The following is a 16,603-nucleotide window of genomic DNA, read 5'->3' as shown; positions in this document are numbered from 1 at the left end:
GTCTACTAACAGAGTCTCCAATGGAACCCGGTGATGGCCTTCTTTAGTTTCGGCTCCCCCGTTAAGGAAAGAAACCCCTATTTTAGTTAGGCTGGGAATTGAGATGATGGGACTAGACTGGTCTTAGTCAGGAACACATTCCTGTGGCTGAGTTGTCTCGGACCAATCGGTGTGCGGGAAGCGGTGCACGGATCATTGTCTTTGTGGGGGTGAAGGTTTTTTAAACTGGTTAGGTTAGAGGGGGGTGGACCACTTCGCTTGTGTCCGAGGTTCCTCCTCCTCCTATGTACTACTGTACCTTGGATATGTCTGAGGCTGGAATGGAGCTTAGGCTATGGAGAGGGTGGTTTGGTGGTAATTAAGGAGTTCCTTGCATATGTATGTATGTATGTATATGTGGATGTGGATGTGTAGGTAGGTGTAGATGTATGTGTCTGTATGTATGTATGTATGTATGTATGTATGTATAAGTCAGGTACCTAATATATTATATATGGACTAAGTTGGTTACACTTGTTTGGGTTGGTACTACTCCCTGTAGATATTACTCCTCCTACTCCTGTACTTCTACTACTGTTACTACATGTGCTCGGTTGTACCTTGCTCCGGGTGGATAAACGTGAGCATTACTGGAATTCATTGGAGGCTTCTAGTCAGGTACACGAGTTGTAAGTCTCCACCCCTGGCGCTGTCATGTCAATCCACCCAATCAGACTTCGTTGAAATGCGAGGGGAGGGGCGGGTACCTGGATCGAATCATGGAATTGGAATGAGCTGCTCAACCGGCACGGGCGGAACCCGTGGTTCAACACTCGGGGGAGGCGAACACAAGAGAGAAGGAGAGAAAAAAAAAAAAAAAAAAAAAAAAAGAGGGAAGAGAAAAGAAAAAGGAAAATCCTAAGAACATCATATATTAATAGAAAAGTCCCACGACAACCCTTACCGAAACGGGTAGGTCGGTCATTGGCACTGGTTAAGTCTGCTGCGTGCCGACCGGACGTCTGTGGAACTCCTCCTTTTGAGGGGGGAAAAAGGGCACAACGGAATTGAATGACGGAGTACTTTTCCCACCACATTTTTTTCCCTCATGAACGGGCAAATCGGGTTGAGGCTGGAAATGGTTCGGCTCTACTGTGGCAGGGTCGTCTTGGCTTGGACTCGTAGGGCAAAATCTTGTAAATCTGTAACAGTGGTATCGTCATAACTACCGTTCACTCGGCAAAAGTGTAGATTGCATCGGTGTTGGTGTGGTTTTTTGGTGTGGTTGCTCCACTATCTTGGTTTTCCTGAAACCCTTTCTTGCTTCGCGGATCGCTTCAAGGATGGACCGGTCCAGGTCGTTTATCTTCCCGGTTCAATCAAGAAATTATTATTAACGTGTTCCATTCGTTTTTGTTTGGTTCTCTCGGTTCTACGTTTCAACGTTGCTTTGCATTGGAACTGGTTTTAGGGACTAGGGTAGGGTTATGATGGTGGTGGTTCAGGGTCTTTCGAACGTGGGAGCCGTTATACGTAACGGTCGAATTCGCTGAGACCTTCTGGGATATCCGCCGGAGACCTATCCAGGCATTCCGTACTACTAGAGCACTAGATACTGGTTCGGTGTGTAGACGACGGAATGGAATCCATATGCAGTTACTATCTTTGGACACGGAAGGCTCTAGTCGAAAGGTAAACAACCCGATCTTGCACAAATCCGTGAGGCAGGTCGGCTACTGCACCAGAATGATTTCTGACAGAGACCTTACAGAGAGGAGCCAAGTATCTCTGTCCAGATGCGTCCCAGCCCATCATTGGAGGACTGGATCACAGCAACAGCATTGGGCAGCAGAATCCGATGCAGGGGCCGAAAAACAGGGTGGTGGTGGTGGTGCTGCTGCTGCTGCTGCTGCTGGGTTTGTTGTCTTCTTTCCTTTTTCTTTTCTTTTCATTTTTTTTATTCATTTTTTTTCTTGCCCCCCTCCCCCCTTCTGCAACGGTGTTTGTTTTGAGTGATATATAGATGTCTACATTTTTCAAGTAATTTAAAATCAATAATGTTATACGGAGTGGTCTTGAAATTTTGAACCCATCTAACCAGCATACAACCAACGCTGAAGATCCCAAGAACAAAAGAGGGAAAAGAGGAAAAAAGAATTAAAAAAGAAAAGGAAACGAGGCCCCACGAAAGACTAGTCAGTCAGAGAGAGTCAGGAACCGCCGATGCCAAAACAGCTAGCGCTCACCCATCCACACTAGGCTAGTTTGAGTATCCCCCATCTCCTGACCATCTTCGAACCAACCAACATCCGTCCTCCACCCGTTTGGCTCTCTTCCTCTCTCTCTCTCTCTCTCTCTCTCTCTCCCTCTCTCTCTCTCTCCCCTTCTCTTCTTCTTCTCCTCTTCCCTCTTTTCTTTCCCATCGACCATCTTTCTATCGTTCATTTCCCTTTCCTTTTCACTCTTTTGTATTTCTTCACTTCTTACATTCTTTACTTTCATCCCCCATTCGCTCGCTACAGTCGATCGTTCCACTCTTTTAACGTTCGACTTCACTCTCCCGAGCCCTTCGCTTGCTTCCCTCTGGACGGTGAAATAGCCCCCCCGATTTGTCATCGTGACATCGATCCTCGATTCATGCGATTTGATTAACCGCCACGCTTGCGAAGACCCTATATACATTCTACCGTATAAGCTGCCTAGGCCAGCTTTTTATCTTTTCCCCCCGATTCGATTACGTTGACGCTTCTGCGACGCGCTCATATTCATTCGTGCTCGAGGCCTGGAACCATAACCGTTTCCAGCCCTAGCACATCCATTCGTTTGAAACATATCTCTCTCTCGCGCTTGACGCAGCTTGAGAGACTTGGACATCCCCTTCGACTGTCGGCCGGATCGTCGTCCTCTCTTTTCTTTCGTTCTCACTCCCATCTCTCAATTGGTCGATTCTCTTTTCTGAACCCAGTTCTACCTTATCTTCGGTCAATCTCTGCAAACAATGTCTTCGACAGACTCCCCTGACCCGTCGACTATGTCGACTACCCCCACCACCACAGCACCGACCACCTCTTCATCTGCCGCTTCCACGCCATCTCCATCTGCATCCAGTGCCACCACGGCGCCTTCTTCCGCGGCCCGTCGGCCTCAGCGCAAGAGTACTCTGACCCAACAACAGAAGAATAACAAGCGTCAACGGGCGACTCAGGATCAGCTGGTTACCCTGGAGTTGGAATTTAACAAGAACCCCACCCCTACGGCTGCTACGCGCGAAAGAATCGCCCAGGAGATTAACATGACTGAACGGTCTGTTCAGATTTGGTTCCAGAACAGGTATGTCGCACGGTTTTTGTTTGCTACAGACGGCCAGGTTGCTAACGAGCAATTTAGGCGCGCAAAGATCAAGATGCTCGCGAAGAAGAGCATTGAAACCGGTGAGGGCTGCGATTCAATCCCAGAGTCTATGCGCCAGTATCTGGCTATGCAATTCGACCCCAGCAAGCCCGGCGCAAGAGATCCATTTGGCCGCACAGGAGGGTATGGAACCAGTGGCGCTTACCCGAGCGAGGCCACTCCCTCTGGAAAAGTTGTGATCCATCACTTCACTTGTCGATCGTTGACCATCGGTAGCTGGCGGCGCATTGGGCAGAATGCGATGGACTTGGTCGTCTTCTACTCCCCCGAAAAAGCCTGTATGACTTACTACATCAACAATGACTCTGCAGGATACAAGATCGAATACCCTTTCTCTTATATCAAGAATATCACTTTGGAGTCTGGCGACCAAGGACCACAGCCAAATGGCGCTCCCCCGAGGCCCGGTGGTCTAGTGGTGGAATTGAACCGGCCCCCTCTTTTTTACATGGATTCCTCCAATTCCGGTGGATTTTATCAGTGCGGCGACTTTACCGAAGACCAGCAAGCTAGTCAGATTTTGGTGCACCATCTTGGAGGTCATCCGAAGGTTCTGAGTGTGCAGCTCGCCAAGCTGGTGTCCTTGGAGTCATTCCAGAATCGCTTGGCATACAACAACTTCGCCGTAAACGCGCCCATGTCTCCTCCATTCATCCAACGCCCTGCTTCGCAGCCTAACCAATTCGCACCTGCATTCATGAACATGATCCCGGAAGCTCAGACTCACTTGAACCTTCAGGTTCCTCGTGGACACAGGCGTCAACGAAGTCGCTCTGTCCCCGTGGCCGTCGACTTCTCTGCTTTGCAAACGCCTCTTGCCAACTACAATATGCCACAGACTCCAGTGCATTTCAACCATGCAGACTCGAACATTTTTGCGCCAGTTCCTCAGTCGGCGCATCCTTTGGCTGCCAACCTGCGGATTGATACCTCGGCCGCTTACGGCTTCGATCCCCGCACTCACCCCATGTCTGCGACGACGGCGACAGCCTCGCCGTCCGACTTTGCTAGTCCTGGGCTCTTCTCTAACGGAGGACCTGGCGATTCGACCCCTGTCGCAACGACCATGGGAACCCCCTTTAACCTGCCGTTCGTCTCCCCTCAAGTTGACTCTTCCAACTTGGGAGCTCAGTCGGCATCCCCATATTCGACGGTTAGCCACGCTGATCCTATGATTGCGGATCATTCGCCTCCGCTTTCGAACATGCACGCGTCACAGGAGATGTATGGCATGAGCAATGAGCATCAGCCGAGCTTTGTGGAAGAGGGAATGCAGATGAATGGGATGTTTCCCAAGCAGAACGTGAACTTCACTGTTCCAACTTCTATGGGCTTCGAAGGAAACACTTTTGATCTGCCCTTGCAGACCTTGTCCGCTCACACTTCTCCAGGTGTTCAAGGCGACTACCAAATGTCATCTATGGAAAACGCCGATCCGAGTGCATTCGCCACTGGATCTTGAGTCTTACCTGTGCCATGCCGTTCAATTTGAACAGCTCCTGGTCTTCGCTTCTTTCTTATGCCATTTCCAAGTTTCACTTGGCAGGATGGCAATTCTTTTCTTTGATAGGCTTGGTTTCCTTGCGCAAGCCTTCAAATCACTTTCCAAACGATTGGTATGATGTTGTATCCACTGGAGATACCCAACCTTGACCAGTTATTTTCACGTCCCTCGTTGGAGGGCTTGGAGGGACTGATGCTTTTCAGTCCCACCAATATACATTAACGAGGATATATCTTCTTTCTCTTCTTTTCTGATATGCTCTCAGCGTTATGCTCTTCTCCTGCGCTTTTTTTTTCTTCAAATTTTTGTTGTATTAATACCCTTCTCCAGGGGCTGGTCCTTGCCACTTTATCAGACAATTTTGCCCCAGCAATTACTGGGCAAAAGTTTTTTTTCCTTTTCCTTTCTTGCAACTTCTTTGTGAACTTCTTCATCTTACCCTGGACCCTTTTTTTTTTTTTTTTTTTTTGGACTTTATATACCTGGTCAGGGCCTTTTAACGTGGTTATGCCAGAAAGTCGCACAATTGGCGAGATTGTTTGAATTCTCATTTGATTGGTGCTTTTGGGTTGGCGGGATTAGGGTTGTTTGCATATTCCCTTTGTTATGGTCATTTCTGTCGTATGCTTGCGTCTTTGGTTCGGTCTTGTCAGTTTGTTGACATCTATATAACCATGTTGGTTGCCCAAGCGATATTTGTTCTGTTTTTGCGAAGCTGTGAAATTCTTCGCGGGCATACATTCGAGATCTTTACCAATGTGAACCAGCATCATAAGACAGACCTTTTGCACATTTGACAGGTATCCGTATCAATTGTAGTGATTTTGGTAGAAGACAAGCTCTATCTATTATACATGGGTATTTATTTACGTGTCAAGGAAAAAGGTGAACAGTTGCGTAGAAAAGCTATTGACGGTCCCAACCACAAGGTGGAGGAGCCTTCAATCCTTTCGTCTCCCTCAGATATCTCTCCACCCAAACCTCCATTTTCTCCAGAAGATTCATCCCAGGCCTTACGTCTTTTGGATCCACGCTCTCGGTAACTCCATCCCGACACCAAACACTCCACGAACCCATCCGCGCCGCCATCAACACATCCGTGCCCAACCGGTCTCCTACAACGGCAATCTCATCCGCGCCTTTCACCACCCCCCTCTCGCGAAACCACTCTAACACTTCCTCTCCACAAAACGGCTTCTTTTCACTCCCCTCCGGCAACCGAAACACAGGAATTTGTAACCCCGACAGGCGCTCTTCAAGCTCCCGCACCTCCGCATCATAGCGCGGATGCGACCCCGCACGATTAGACACAATCAGGATCGAATCCGGATGTTGTTCGCGGTTGAAGGGGGAGGTGTGTGATGTGCGGAGGGCATGCAGCTTATCGAGGATCTGTGAAGGGAATGTCGTGGTTTTGGGGTGGCAGAGGGTATTGTCTTTGTCAAGGACGAGGGCACGGATAGTGGGTGACTTGGTTTTGGATGCATCTGTTGGTTGAAGATTGAGGTTTGCTGCGATTGAGGGACCGACTTGTTCGGGGAGATGCGTTATTGTTGGGATTGTGAGATGGGGGAGGAATTGAGAGGGGTTTTTGAGGAGCGTTTGTACGGCCAGATTGAAGGCGCGGAGATTGCTGTTCGGTGGGTTTGGCATTTTTTGTTTTTCTTTATAGTTTCCTTTTTTTTTTTTTTTTTTTTTTTTTTTCCTCCTATTTTTTTTTTCTGTTTTCTCTTTTTCTTTATTTACTTGGGGTTGTCTTTTCTGTTCAATGGAGTAATTGCTGGTATCATGGATATCAATAGGAATAAATATAGGAAGAACCAGAGGAAAGCTCCGTAGCTTATTTATTGGCTGGGCGGAGCAGAGCCGCAAAACTCTCCAGCCGACGGAACGTCCCAATTCTATCCTACCGACACTGTTTCTTTCACCCTTTGCGCCAGACGGAGGATTATTGGTCTCACCAAATTTCTATCGATATCGAAGGATTCGAACTTATCTGCACCTTCTTTTATCGTCTTTCTCGCGACAAACCCCCCCCCCCCCCCAATCCTCCTCGCAATGGGCAAATTGACCTCCACGATCGGTATCCCGATTAAGCTTCTTAACGAAGCCCAGGTATGTCTTCTAAGCTTCATTAACGCGCCATCGTCTTGCTTGCATCTCGTCTTAAATACTGTAGCTAACGCGCGGCGGTACAGGGCCACGTCGTCACCCTGGAAATCACCTCCGGGGTCGTGTATCGAGGAAAACTTCTTGAGGGTTCGTCGCTCAACCATCGTATCAGGGCAACATAGACTGACTAGGAATAGCCGAGGATAACATGAACGTTCAACTGAAGGATATCACGGTTACTGCTCGGGATGGTCGCGTGTCGCATTTGGATCAGGTTTATATCCGCGGAAGCCATGTGAGGTTCTTCATTGTTCCGGATATGTTGCGGTATGCTCTCCCATCTCTTGCTGCTTCAATGTTTATTCCCCCCCTCCTCCCTCTCTCTCTCTCTCCCGTATCCATCTCTCATCTCCCGATTTCAATAACATAAAAATTCTAACAAAACCATCGAATAGGAACGCCCCCATGTTCCGCTCAAGAGGCCAGCGCGGCCGTGGTGTCGGTCTCGCTCGTGGTAAGGCCACCGTGCAGCGTGCCCGGGGCCAACGGAGGGGTTAGAAAAAAAAAGCGGGAAATATTCATATCTCATATTAATGGCGTTTGATTTTGCCTTTTTCTTTTTTGTTATTTTCATGTTGCCGTTCTAACATTTTACATTGGGGCTTTTCCTGAAAAATCCATTCCTGGTTCTACATGGGATTCTTATACCCGCGCGTGTTGTGGGACATTTCTCGTTTTTCTTTTGTTTACGCTGTTTTTTGAGTCGTGGGTTGCTACTGGTGGGTTTTTGTAGATTAAGGAAATGGTGATAAGATAAATTTATTGATATGGGAGATGGTTATAGTGGATGATAGACTCGAGGTTGATATCGAGCTACGCTTAGGATTTGAATCCATATTCTATACCGACTTAAAGGCAATAGAGTAATCAATCGACTCCTACTTCCCCATAAAGCACCTTATAAAGAATACCAAATTAGATAAAACCAAAAAAATTCCCAACCCCAAATCGAAACCAAATCAAAAAAGCACCCCAGCTCCGCAAAATCCATTAAACCCTCCCCGCTCATCTCCAACTCAACCACTACCACCACCACCAATACAACCTACAGCACAACCAGACGACCTCACTTACACTCACTCACCATCGGCCCTAAAATAAAGAACAACCAGAACAACAACGAACAATGCCCCAACCAGAACGCCCAAAACCCGAACCAACAGTCATCCCCAACCCTCGCCGTCTCCTCATCCTAACGCCCTCGCAACACTCCCACACCACAATCCCCCCATTCCTGCACTCCCTAACCGGTTCCCCAGTCCTCAATCCCCCGACTTCTACCTCCACCCTTGACCAAAAACACCCAGATCCAGATTCTAAGGGCGATACCACGACGACGACGACGACTACATTCGCAGGCTACACGACGCACCCCCCGCTTAGGCTCGAGAATAGGTATTATAAAGCTGAGGTGCCGATTTGGGTGGATGAGATTCCTTTGGAGGTAGAGTTGGGGAATTCTTCTGGATCTGGGAATACGGATACAAATGCAAATACACGAAATGGGGAACCGGGGTTAAACCCCGAAGATAAAGATAAAGAAGGACAACAAGAGCCCCTCACACCAAGAACATGGCGGAAAGAATTCTCAGGCCCAGAAGCGAAGGTCGTTAGAGATGCTATCGGGGGTGTGGTTATCTGCTTGCGCAACTTGGATCCCCGGCCTCCGTCCACCTCTACCTCTACCGCTACAGAACAAGAGGTGGAAGGAATACCAGAATGGAAAGGTCTAAAGACGTTCCTGGAAGCTGTCGGTTCCGTTAAGGGTGTTATGGATGAGGAGAGGGGCGGGCTGGGTGATGTTCTTGGGTTGGTTGTTTTGGTTGGTAGGGAGAGAGAGTCGGGTGTTGGCACCGGTGCTGGTGCTGGTGCTGGTGTTGGGAGTGGGGACCCGGGTGAGGTTGATGGCTTGGGGGAGGAGGAAAAGGTGTTTTCTGTCCCCTGGTGGGAGGATAAATTGTTTGATCTTGGGTTGGTGGGGTTTGAGGTTGTTAATTGGGATCCTAGGGAGGTTGGGAATGGGGAGGAGAGGAATCGGTTTGGAGGTATGTTGTTTCCCTTTTCCTTTTTTCTCTTAATTTGTCTGGTTGGTTGGTTGGACGGTTCTGGGTTTGGGTGTCTGATGTTGTGTTGGTCTGGATGTATTCGGATGTAAGCTGACGCAGAACAGAGTATCAGGGTATGCGAAGGGTGAGGGAGATTCTAGAAACGCATGATTGGGCTTCGGCGCCTTCTGGGGAGTCGGATGGTGCGGACGATGTTGAAGATGAGCTTGAGAGGCATTTGCTTGAGGATGGGTTCGACTTGGAGGTGAACGAGTTGGAGCGGGAGATGGTTGGGTTGCGGTTTGCGATGGAGAATGGAGATGACGATTTACGTGGGATTGACGGCGATGATGAGATGAAGGTTGAGTCGATGGAGGCATTGATGCTAAGGATGAAAGCTATTAAAGGTATGTCCCCTTTTTCTCCCTTGGTTTTTGTTGGGTGCTTATGCGGGTCGTATAGATATGAGTGATGAGTTACCGGAGAGCGAGCGGAAACGATTTGCGGCGAAAGCTGTACGAGATATCATGAAGGAGTTATAGTGCACCTAGTTTTAAGGTTCTACTTGTTACGCGTTATGAAAGGACGAGTACATAGCCATCAGTATATCATTACTAATGCGTCTTTTTGTAGCGGAATTACGTTTTCTAAACCAAACCCATCCATTTGGTCATATCAACACCGATATCTCACCGCTGCAGTCATCCATGGATGACTCTAGTCTGCCCTCTTCTTGAGCACCTTCTTCCTCTGGGCAATCATATGCGTATAGAGAATGTAAGAACCTGATGGATAATTAGCACAGGAAATATGTCTGGGGAAGCAGAACGTAAACCTACCAGGCACATAGATACCCAGAACGGCAATCAAAAACCACCGGTACAGAGGGTTAAACTCGGCAGCCGGCTCCAGCGCCTTGACGACCATGACGCACTCACTGGTGATACCAAGAGGATAAAGCACATAGAAGGTGTTGTATCTAAACCTCAACCGTCAGCAAAGATTCTTTCAAAACAAGACCCATAAAGGAAAAAACATACCTCAGCCAAGTCAACCACCCGGGCACACCGGCGCCCAAAACCTGCAAGGCAAAGAACCCATACCGAATACACTCGGTCACGCCCCAGGCGCTCAAGCAACCCAGGAATGCATAATCGCCCACCTTAACCGCCTCCGTGGGAGCTCCCACAATGCCCGCACCGTCACCTTGTTCATGGAAAAGGAACATCACACCCCAGATGAGAAGCAGTCGGCTCGCGACCTGCATTGCGGTCGTGGTGACAGGGGCGCGCACGATGCCAAGCAAGCTATGGAAGATCTCCAGGACGGCCAGAGTTTGGGTTGTTGCCAGGAGAGGCCAGAAGATGTCGTTGAAGATGGTGGGAATGTCCTCGGGGGAGTTGGTTGCGAGGAGGTAGAAGCCGCGGAGGGTGCAGGTTGCCCAGAGGGTTAAGCTGGCAGCGTTGTAGCCTATGAGGTACAGCTTTGTGAGGCCTTTGGGGCCCCGGGAGTAAGCGGATTTGGAAGACATTTTGAGTCTTTCTTTCTTGTGCTGCTGTTACTCTTGTTTTCCGAATTATGTTTGGATGGAAGGTTTGTCTGGACGTGCTGCTGCTGGCGGTGGATAGTCCCGTATAACTATATGACACGATTGAGTTATAGGATTTGAGTTAGCAGCGACAGCTGAGAGTGCCCCAAAAGCGATACGGTGAAGCAATTGATACCGAACTGGTCAACAGCTGGACAAGGGGGAAGAAAATGAGATGCGGATATGGCTTATGTAATACACGTTGAGATGCCGAGGCTGCAAACAGTTATCAACATATTGAAAACTGTTGGGATTTTGCTCATGTCAATCATGTGTATGCTTAGATGGAAGGACAATAGCTGGACTTCAGTTCAAGTGAATCAACATGGGTTAGGGATGTATCCCAAACTTGGTGTATAATTCTATCGCATGTTCTCAAGTAGTGTACATTTGAGGTAGAGGTAAAGCCATCCATCGCAACGAATCACTTATCTTATCAAGAAACCTAAACGTTTCATCTCCGTAGCTGATAGCGCATGTGGCTGCTTAAATGCCGTCTAAGCTTGCGGATGGCGGAGGTTTATCTCCCCATGACATTGGACTAATGGTAGGATAGTGAGAGAGAAAGTGTTGTAGTGGGTACTATCCCTTATCTCGTAAGGCTGCCAAATCAGATACTCTTGCGTCACGTGTGTTGACCACGTTCGCTGAAATCAGCTTACAGACAACGACGAACAAGGAATAGGGCAAGCGGGTAATGAAAAGAGAAAGTATAACAATGTGCTAGTAGTCAGGATACATGATGGCCCTGTCTAAAACATTTCGCGTCGATAGTACAATGCTGCACCAAAGCACCCGGACTTTGCGATGTTCACTGCCAGTGCGAAGATGTGTGGGTAAATCAATTCAGAGGGAACGAAGCATGCAAGTTGATGTCATAGGATGTGCTGCTGCATGTTGATCACACGCAACACGGTGCTGGCACCTGAGTGGAAACAAACCTACCCGATACCAGCGGAATTGTCATTGAAGGTATGTACTACTCGTCTCGTATCAACCCTTGGGAACTGTTAAAAGGCCTAAATTTCAGGCCAGCGATGAACACGATTGAATGTATTTACCCCTGGTCGTTGATGACCCACCTCTTCTTTCGAGAAGCGTACCAGTACAGACAGACTTCCTGATCAGGTGGTGACAGTCGGGAAAGCTCAGCGAGAATCGGCCGAACGAAAACCATCGGAATTGTTAGGTTATCGTCGTCGTCTTTCCTCTGCGCTCAAAAATACTACGCTTCTTCGTATCTTCACCTATGAGAGGAGGGTAGTAGGCCGAAAGGCTCCAGAGATTGACAAACAACCTGGATTTGCTTACATGATGACTTAGTAGAAAATATTAAGGATAGTTGGTGTAGTACTCGTAGTACGGAGTACGGAGTACAAGTACTCGGTAAACCCCCCTGTACCGCACCGAAGTGTCTGGAAGGCGGCCCAAGCTTTAGACATCTTGGCAGAGCCCCGCCAACGTCAGCGGCGGTCACGGATTGGCGGCATTAAAGCCCCACTCTGATGTCATTTTTTAAGTGCATTTCTCTGATAGGCAGACTGGGGAACTAGACCCAATAGACCTCCTCGGGTTCATGGATATGCGCTCATAGTCCCCACGGACTTGGATTTTGTATAAGACTCGAGCGGAAACCCAAGTGGTTAAAAAAAAAGATTTCTTCCACCAAGCCAGAATTCAAGGAGAGGACAGGCTAGGATTGTGACTGATGTTCTGGTCACAACAAAAAGGATCATCACCCTTCTGCATCATATCATAATCCATTCTAATCGGATTCTCCTCTATCGTCTTAGCTCATGACACCCCGCAGTATGACACATTGCGACTGAAGGGTTACCTCATTCCCTTTTTTACCCCCGAATCAAACGTACCAGGAGCACGGTACATTCCTTTCTGTCCAAGCTAAAATTGGATGGTCCCTAAGGGCCCAGAACCTCTCATGCAGAAGGAGTTAGACGTCAACCGGGTTGAAAAAAAAAATGTTTGACGCGATTTTTCTTGGTGGCTGGTCTGCGCTATTTAGTCTAAGCGATGATCGTGATCTGAATAAGATTCCGAGAATTGGTAGTATTTTGCGATGACGGAATGAAATATATGTCCTTTTTTTTAACCTTCTTCTTCCTTCTTTTTCTGCTCGTACTCTTTTCGTCATGCTCACTTTTCGGAGATGGAGCCCAACGATAGATATCATCCAGAAAGAAGTAACTTCCCACGTGCACCACCAATCTTGTCACAGCTTTGGTTCGTCGGGGTTGGAAATGATGTAAAAGGGGTTTATTAGTCAGTCGGGCAGTAGGAGTTGACCATGGGATCGACATTTTACGGTTAGTTGATAGGATTTCCCACCACTACGTCAGTTGTGGTCCTATGATTTCAGCGTGCATTTGGTGAGAAGAGTGGAGATGCTTGTGTCTTTCCCAATAGGGAAGAGGGATTCGACCGCATTCCCCGAAGAGACACACACTCGCGCGCATGCGCCCAAATAACCTCCTCCCACAACTCGGTGATCTGATCACTCATGTGGAATTGGGCATGACCGTGATCCGTTTGATAGGGTTATACAGGTCACAAACATCGCCGAGGGAAGATACTGGGTGAATTGAGGCTGGAAAAAATGCTGAACTTACATGTCTGACTTTTTCGAGATTCCCCACACACTAAAACCAATCAGTCCATTTGGACCGAGTGGGATGTTTGACCTGGCAATGGACATTAACCCAGAAGAAGCGAAAAAGGAGAGAGAGAGAGAGATACGGAGTAGAGAGAGAGAAGAAAATTGGACCGATCGATAGATAACGTCTACCACAGGCAAACATTCCTCATTGCTTTGGGTTGTAAGAAGAAGAATGGTGATGATGGCGAATTCCCAAATACTAAACTCGACCAAGAAAGAAAGAATGACGCCAGTGCCAGCCGAATTTATATCCCACCATTAAATCTGCCGTTTAGTCAAGTTCCAGCCAATTTAACTAATAATAAACCATAGGGGAAGATGATTTTCGTCCTTCAATTTTCTCTCATTCTCTTCTTCATTTTCGTTCTCTAGAGTCCCACCCTTCTTTGCCCTCTATGATTGATCACCATTAATTTCTATCGATACTCTTTCCCCACCAACCGCCGCTCTGCGCGCTGTCCCAAACCAAAGGCCCCCATCGCTGCATCTCGGTGGCTATAATTGCTCAACATCCCGACTACTGTAATCCACTTGACTGGCGTCCAATGAAGTTGACCGCCTCTTGTTCGGACTGGTATCTGTCATTGTGATCATATCATTGAGGGTTTCTCTGAATCCTCTCATTCACCCCTCACCCTCTCGGTTCGTCCCATAAGGTTAGCCGATCTATTGAATCCTTACCTTCTTCTCATCCTGAACCTTTTGAGGTGTTGCTTTACTTGGTCGGGTAATTTCCTAAATATTTTCTTCCCAATCCACATTGAAAGTGTCGCCATTGGAGGGAACCACTATTTCTGTTCCCTTTCAATGACAGGAGGTCAATCAATTATTGATCTCTATCGGTCTTGCGAACCGTGACCTTTTTATAACCCACACCCACTTTTGGTTCCCCTCCTTACCTTTTTCTTCCCCTCCACTTTTTTTTGGTTCCTTTTTTATTATTATTTTTTTTTCCTTTTACCAACAGCACAACCAAAAAGAGAAAAGGAAAAGAAGGGGGGAAAAATAAAAATAAAATAAAAAAATTCCTGAGGAACAGAAGGGGGAGGCTCCTTCACACAAACACAATCACCTGTCTTTGTTATAATTTTTCAACCCTCGTCTTTCCTCCCACTCATCTAACCATCCTCCAATTTATTCTTGTCTACCATTTTGCTGGGCTAATTTCAGCCACATCTTTTCGCAACACAGTTTGATAATTAATACCCGTATATTTTCCGGTGTCAGCCTTGTTTCCTTTTTGTCTTTGATTTTAATTCTTACTTGCATTATACCCAACGCCGTTCCATTGCAGTGTTCCAGGTAGGAAGATCCCCTTTTTTAGTTCTGCTGATGACTACTACCCCTCCTTGTCCCTCCTGATCCAGACAACTGTTCCTCTACTCATGTTCCATGTGGACCCCTTCCTTCATCCACTTCCGCGCTGTGGCTGATTGATATTGACTCGGCTTTCTCCCACATTGTTGTTCTTTTTTTTTCCCCCCATTTGAATCTCTCTATCTCTTTTGTCTGACCCCAACCTGCTTTTCTTGCTTGCAAAGTACGTTGGCACAGACCTAGAAACCTTTGATCTTATCCTTTTCGTCTTAGTACTTCATCCCACAACCTTCCCAATCAACTCCCCTATCCTCCTCCTCCTCCTCCTTCCCCCCTCTCGCCCTCTGGAGATTTGCCCTTTTCAGAAACACAACCCACCAGTTCATACCCAGAGGTGAATCATCTCAAATGTTGTTCAACCCCTTCCCTTATTACCTCTGTAAACCAGTGGTCCCTGTGACGTTCCTCCTCCCTTTGCTTCCCTCCCACGTAATGTCCCTATTGCGTAGGGCACTATCAGTCATGGAGTCCAGTTGCCATAACACTACCATTGGTTTCGTGGATTGTCAACTGACACCGACTTGGACAAACAGATCGCTCTGTGTAATTTCAGTACTCGTGTGCTTGTTAAATTCTGGATCCGGACTTATTAACCGGGTAACTTGACGCCATCAGCACCGGTGTTAGACAGATCCGCCAGAAACTAGCTGTTCGGGTTGCAAAGATCAGACGAAGCGTGTGGAACAACAGAATTTAACCTTAGTATATCCAACATGGCGCCCACTACCACCTCCAAAACTCAGAGTGTGCAGACACCCGTACGTGCCGTACCGTTCGCTTTAGGACCGTTGGATAATAGTGCTGACCACGAGTAGCCCAAGACCGAGGGTCCTCCTAAGCTTTCAGACATGACAGACATCATCGACCAGAACACATTTGAACAGATCCTGGAGATGGACGACGAGGACGAGGATAGGGACTTCAGCAAAGGAATTGTCTTTGGCTTCTTTGACCAAGCCGAACAGACCTTTGAAAAGATGGAAACGGCTCTGTAAGTACCCCGAATTAGCAGCCGATGTAATACAGGACTAACCCAAACTGCTCTTGCAGAGAGGAGAAGAATCTCAACGATTTGTCTTCACTGGGACATTTCTTGAAAGGCTCGTCAGCTACTCTAGGACTGACTAAGGTCAAGGATGCATGTGAGAAGATCCAGAACCTCGGTGGCGGGAAGGATGAGACGGGTACCAACAAGGAATCGAAAGAGGATTCTCTGGACAAGATTGAGAAAACCCTGTCGCAGTGCAAGGCGGACTACAAAGAAGTAGAGAAATTCCTCCGCAGATTTTACGACGAAGAAGGCGACAATGATAAGAAGAATGACGACAAATAGCCCCCCGAAAGAAAGGTGGAAAGAAGTTGAAAGCGTGAGGATGATGGTTGACTGGAATATACCACGTGAGGTGACACACCTTTTCACATCAAAACTGCATTCGACACCATAACGGAAAGAGAAAACAACGCAATGATTTATTTCCTGAAGCGCGTCTGCTCATACCCTCGGGTTGTTTTCGTCCAATGCTTGCTCTCTTAATCCCGTATGAATCAAGGATACTATGACGACACATGAGGTAGATGATGTGTTTTCTTATTTTCTTTGCCCGGCCTTCTCCGAGTTTCTGTTATTTCCAGCTCTTTATCTAGTCTAGAGGTTTGTTCATAAAATAGGGGAGATTTTTGTTACCCTTTTGTCCAACCTTACTTTTTTTTTTTTTTTATCGAGCACATAGGGACAGGGCCATCGCTTCGAGTCCCGAGGAGACAATCTCCCTTGACACCACATGTGGATGGTAAATTCTTTTATTTTTGCCCCCTTTCTTTCTTCTGTGTAAGTGGGCCTGTATCAGGTGTGT

The 16,603-nt window shown here is 47.5% G+C and overlaps 8 protein-coding genes across 8 annotated transcripts; 5 read left to right on the top strand and 3 right to left on the bottom strand.

Moving 5' to 3' along the window:
* Positions 1–972: 972 nt before the first annotated feature.
* On the top strand, positions 973–2,356 carry BDV38DRAFT_263547 (uncharacterized protein; the record flags this gene model as incomplete). The annotated part of the gene is made up of 1 exon (XM_032056197.1): positions 973–2,356. A coding segment is annotated over exon 1 (362 nt), but the record flags the coding sequence as incomplete, so codon positions are not given.
* Positions 2,106–2,988, bottom strand: BDV38DRAFT_12112 (uncharacterized protein). Its single transcript, XM_032051125.1, has one exon. It carries the CDS (start codon positions 2,659–2,661, stop codon positions 2,215–2,217), a length of 447 nt encoding a protein of 148 aa, XP_031907815.1. The 5' UTR covers positions 2,662–2,988; the 3' UTR covers positions 2,106–2,214.
* On the top strand, positions 2,342–5,363 carry BDV38DRAFT_263545 (homeobox domain-containing protein). The gene is made up of 2 exons (XM_032056196.1): positions 2,342–3,309; positions 3,367–5,363. Exons 1-2 carry the CDS (start codon positions 2,978–2,980, stop codon positions 4,850–4,852), a joined length of 1,818 nt encoding a protein of 605 aa, XP_031907814.1. The 5' UTR covers positions 2,342–2,977; the 3' UTR covers positions 4,853–5,363.
* On the bottom strand, positions 5,343–6,552 carry BDV38DRAFT_263544 (phosphatidylglycerophosphatase). The gene has a single exon (XM_032056195.1). It carries the CDS (start codon positions 6,545–6,547, stop codon positions 5,801–5,803), a length of 747 nt encoding a protein of 248 aa, XP_031907813.1. The 5' UTR covers positions 6,548–6,552; the 3' UTR covers positions 5,343–5,800.
* A 105-nt stretch (positions 6,553–6,657) lies between these two features.
* BDV38DRAFT_11806 (putative small nuclear ribonucleoprotein SmD3) lies at positions 6,658–7,935 on the top strand. Its single transcript, XM_032051080.1, has 4 exons — positions 6,658–7,009; positions 7,093–7,153; positions 7,204–7,333; positions 7,462–7,935. The coding sequence occupies exons 1-4, from the start codon at positions 6,953–6,955 to the stop codon at positions 7,562–7,564; spliced, it is 351 nt and encodes a 116-aa protein (XP_031907812.1). The 5' UTR covers positions 6,658–6,952; the 3' UTR covers positions 7,565–7,935.
* Position 7,936: 1 nt separating this feature from the next.
* Positions 7,937–9,872, top strand: BDV38DRAFT_12000 (adaptin-binding domain-containing protein). The gene is made up of 3 exons (XM_032051103.1): positions 7,937–9,111; positions 9,237–9,518; positions 9,574–9,872. The coding sequence occupies exons 1-3, from the start codon at positions 8,193–8,195 to the stop codon at positions 9,651–9,653; spliced, it is 1,281 nt and encodes a 426-aa protein (XP_031907811.1). The 5' UTR covers positions 7,937–8,192; the 3' UTR covers positions 9,654–9,872.
* BDV38DRAFT_288400 (protein tyrosine phosphatase-like domain-containing protein) lies at positions 9,829–10,642 on the bottom strand (the record flags this gene model as incomplete). The annotated part of the gene is made up of 3 exons (XM_032061029.1): positions 9,829–9,896; positions 9,951–10,090; positions 10,152–10,642. 3 exons carry the CDS (start codon positions 10,640–10,642, stop codon positions 9,829–9,831), a joined length of 699 nt encoding a protein of 232 aa, XP_031907810.1.
* Positions 10,643–15,463: 4,821 nt separating this feature from the next.
* BDV38DRAFT_288399 (Hpt domain-containing protein) lies at positions 15,464–16,083 on the top strand (the record flags this gene model as incomplete). The annotated part of the gene is made up of 3 exons (XM_032061028.1): positions 15,464–15,508; positions 15,566–15,741; positions 15,801–16,083. 3 exons carry the CDS (start codon positions 15,464–15,466, stop codon positions 16,081–16,083), a joined length of 504 nt encoding a protein of 167 aa, XP_031907809.1.
* Between the last annotated feature and the right edge of the window lie 520 nt (positions 16,084–16,603).

The sequence above is a fragment of the Aspergillus pseudotamarii genome (genome assembly GCF_009193445.1).
Source record: "Aspergillus pseudotamarii strain CBS 117625 unplaced genomic scaffold BDV38scaffold_100, whole genome shotgun sequence".
Lineage (NCBI taxonomy): Eukaryota > Fungi > Ascomycota > Eurotiomycetes > Eurotiales > Aspergillaceae > Aspergillus > Aspergillus pseudotamarii.
This window is presented reverse-complemented; position numbering and strand designations above follow the sequence as displayed.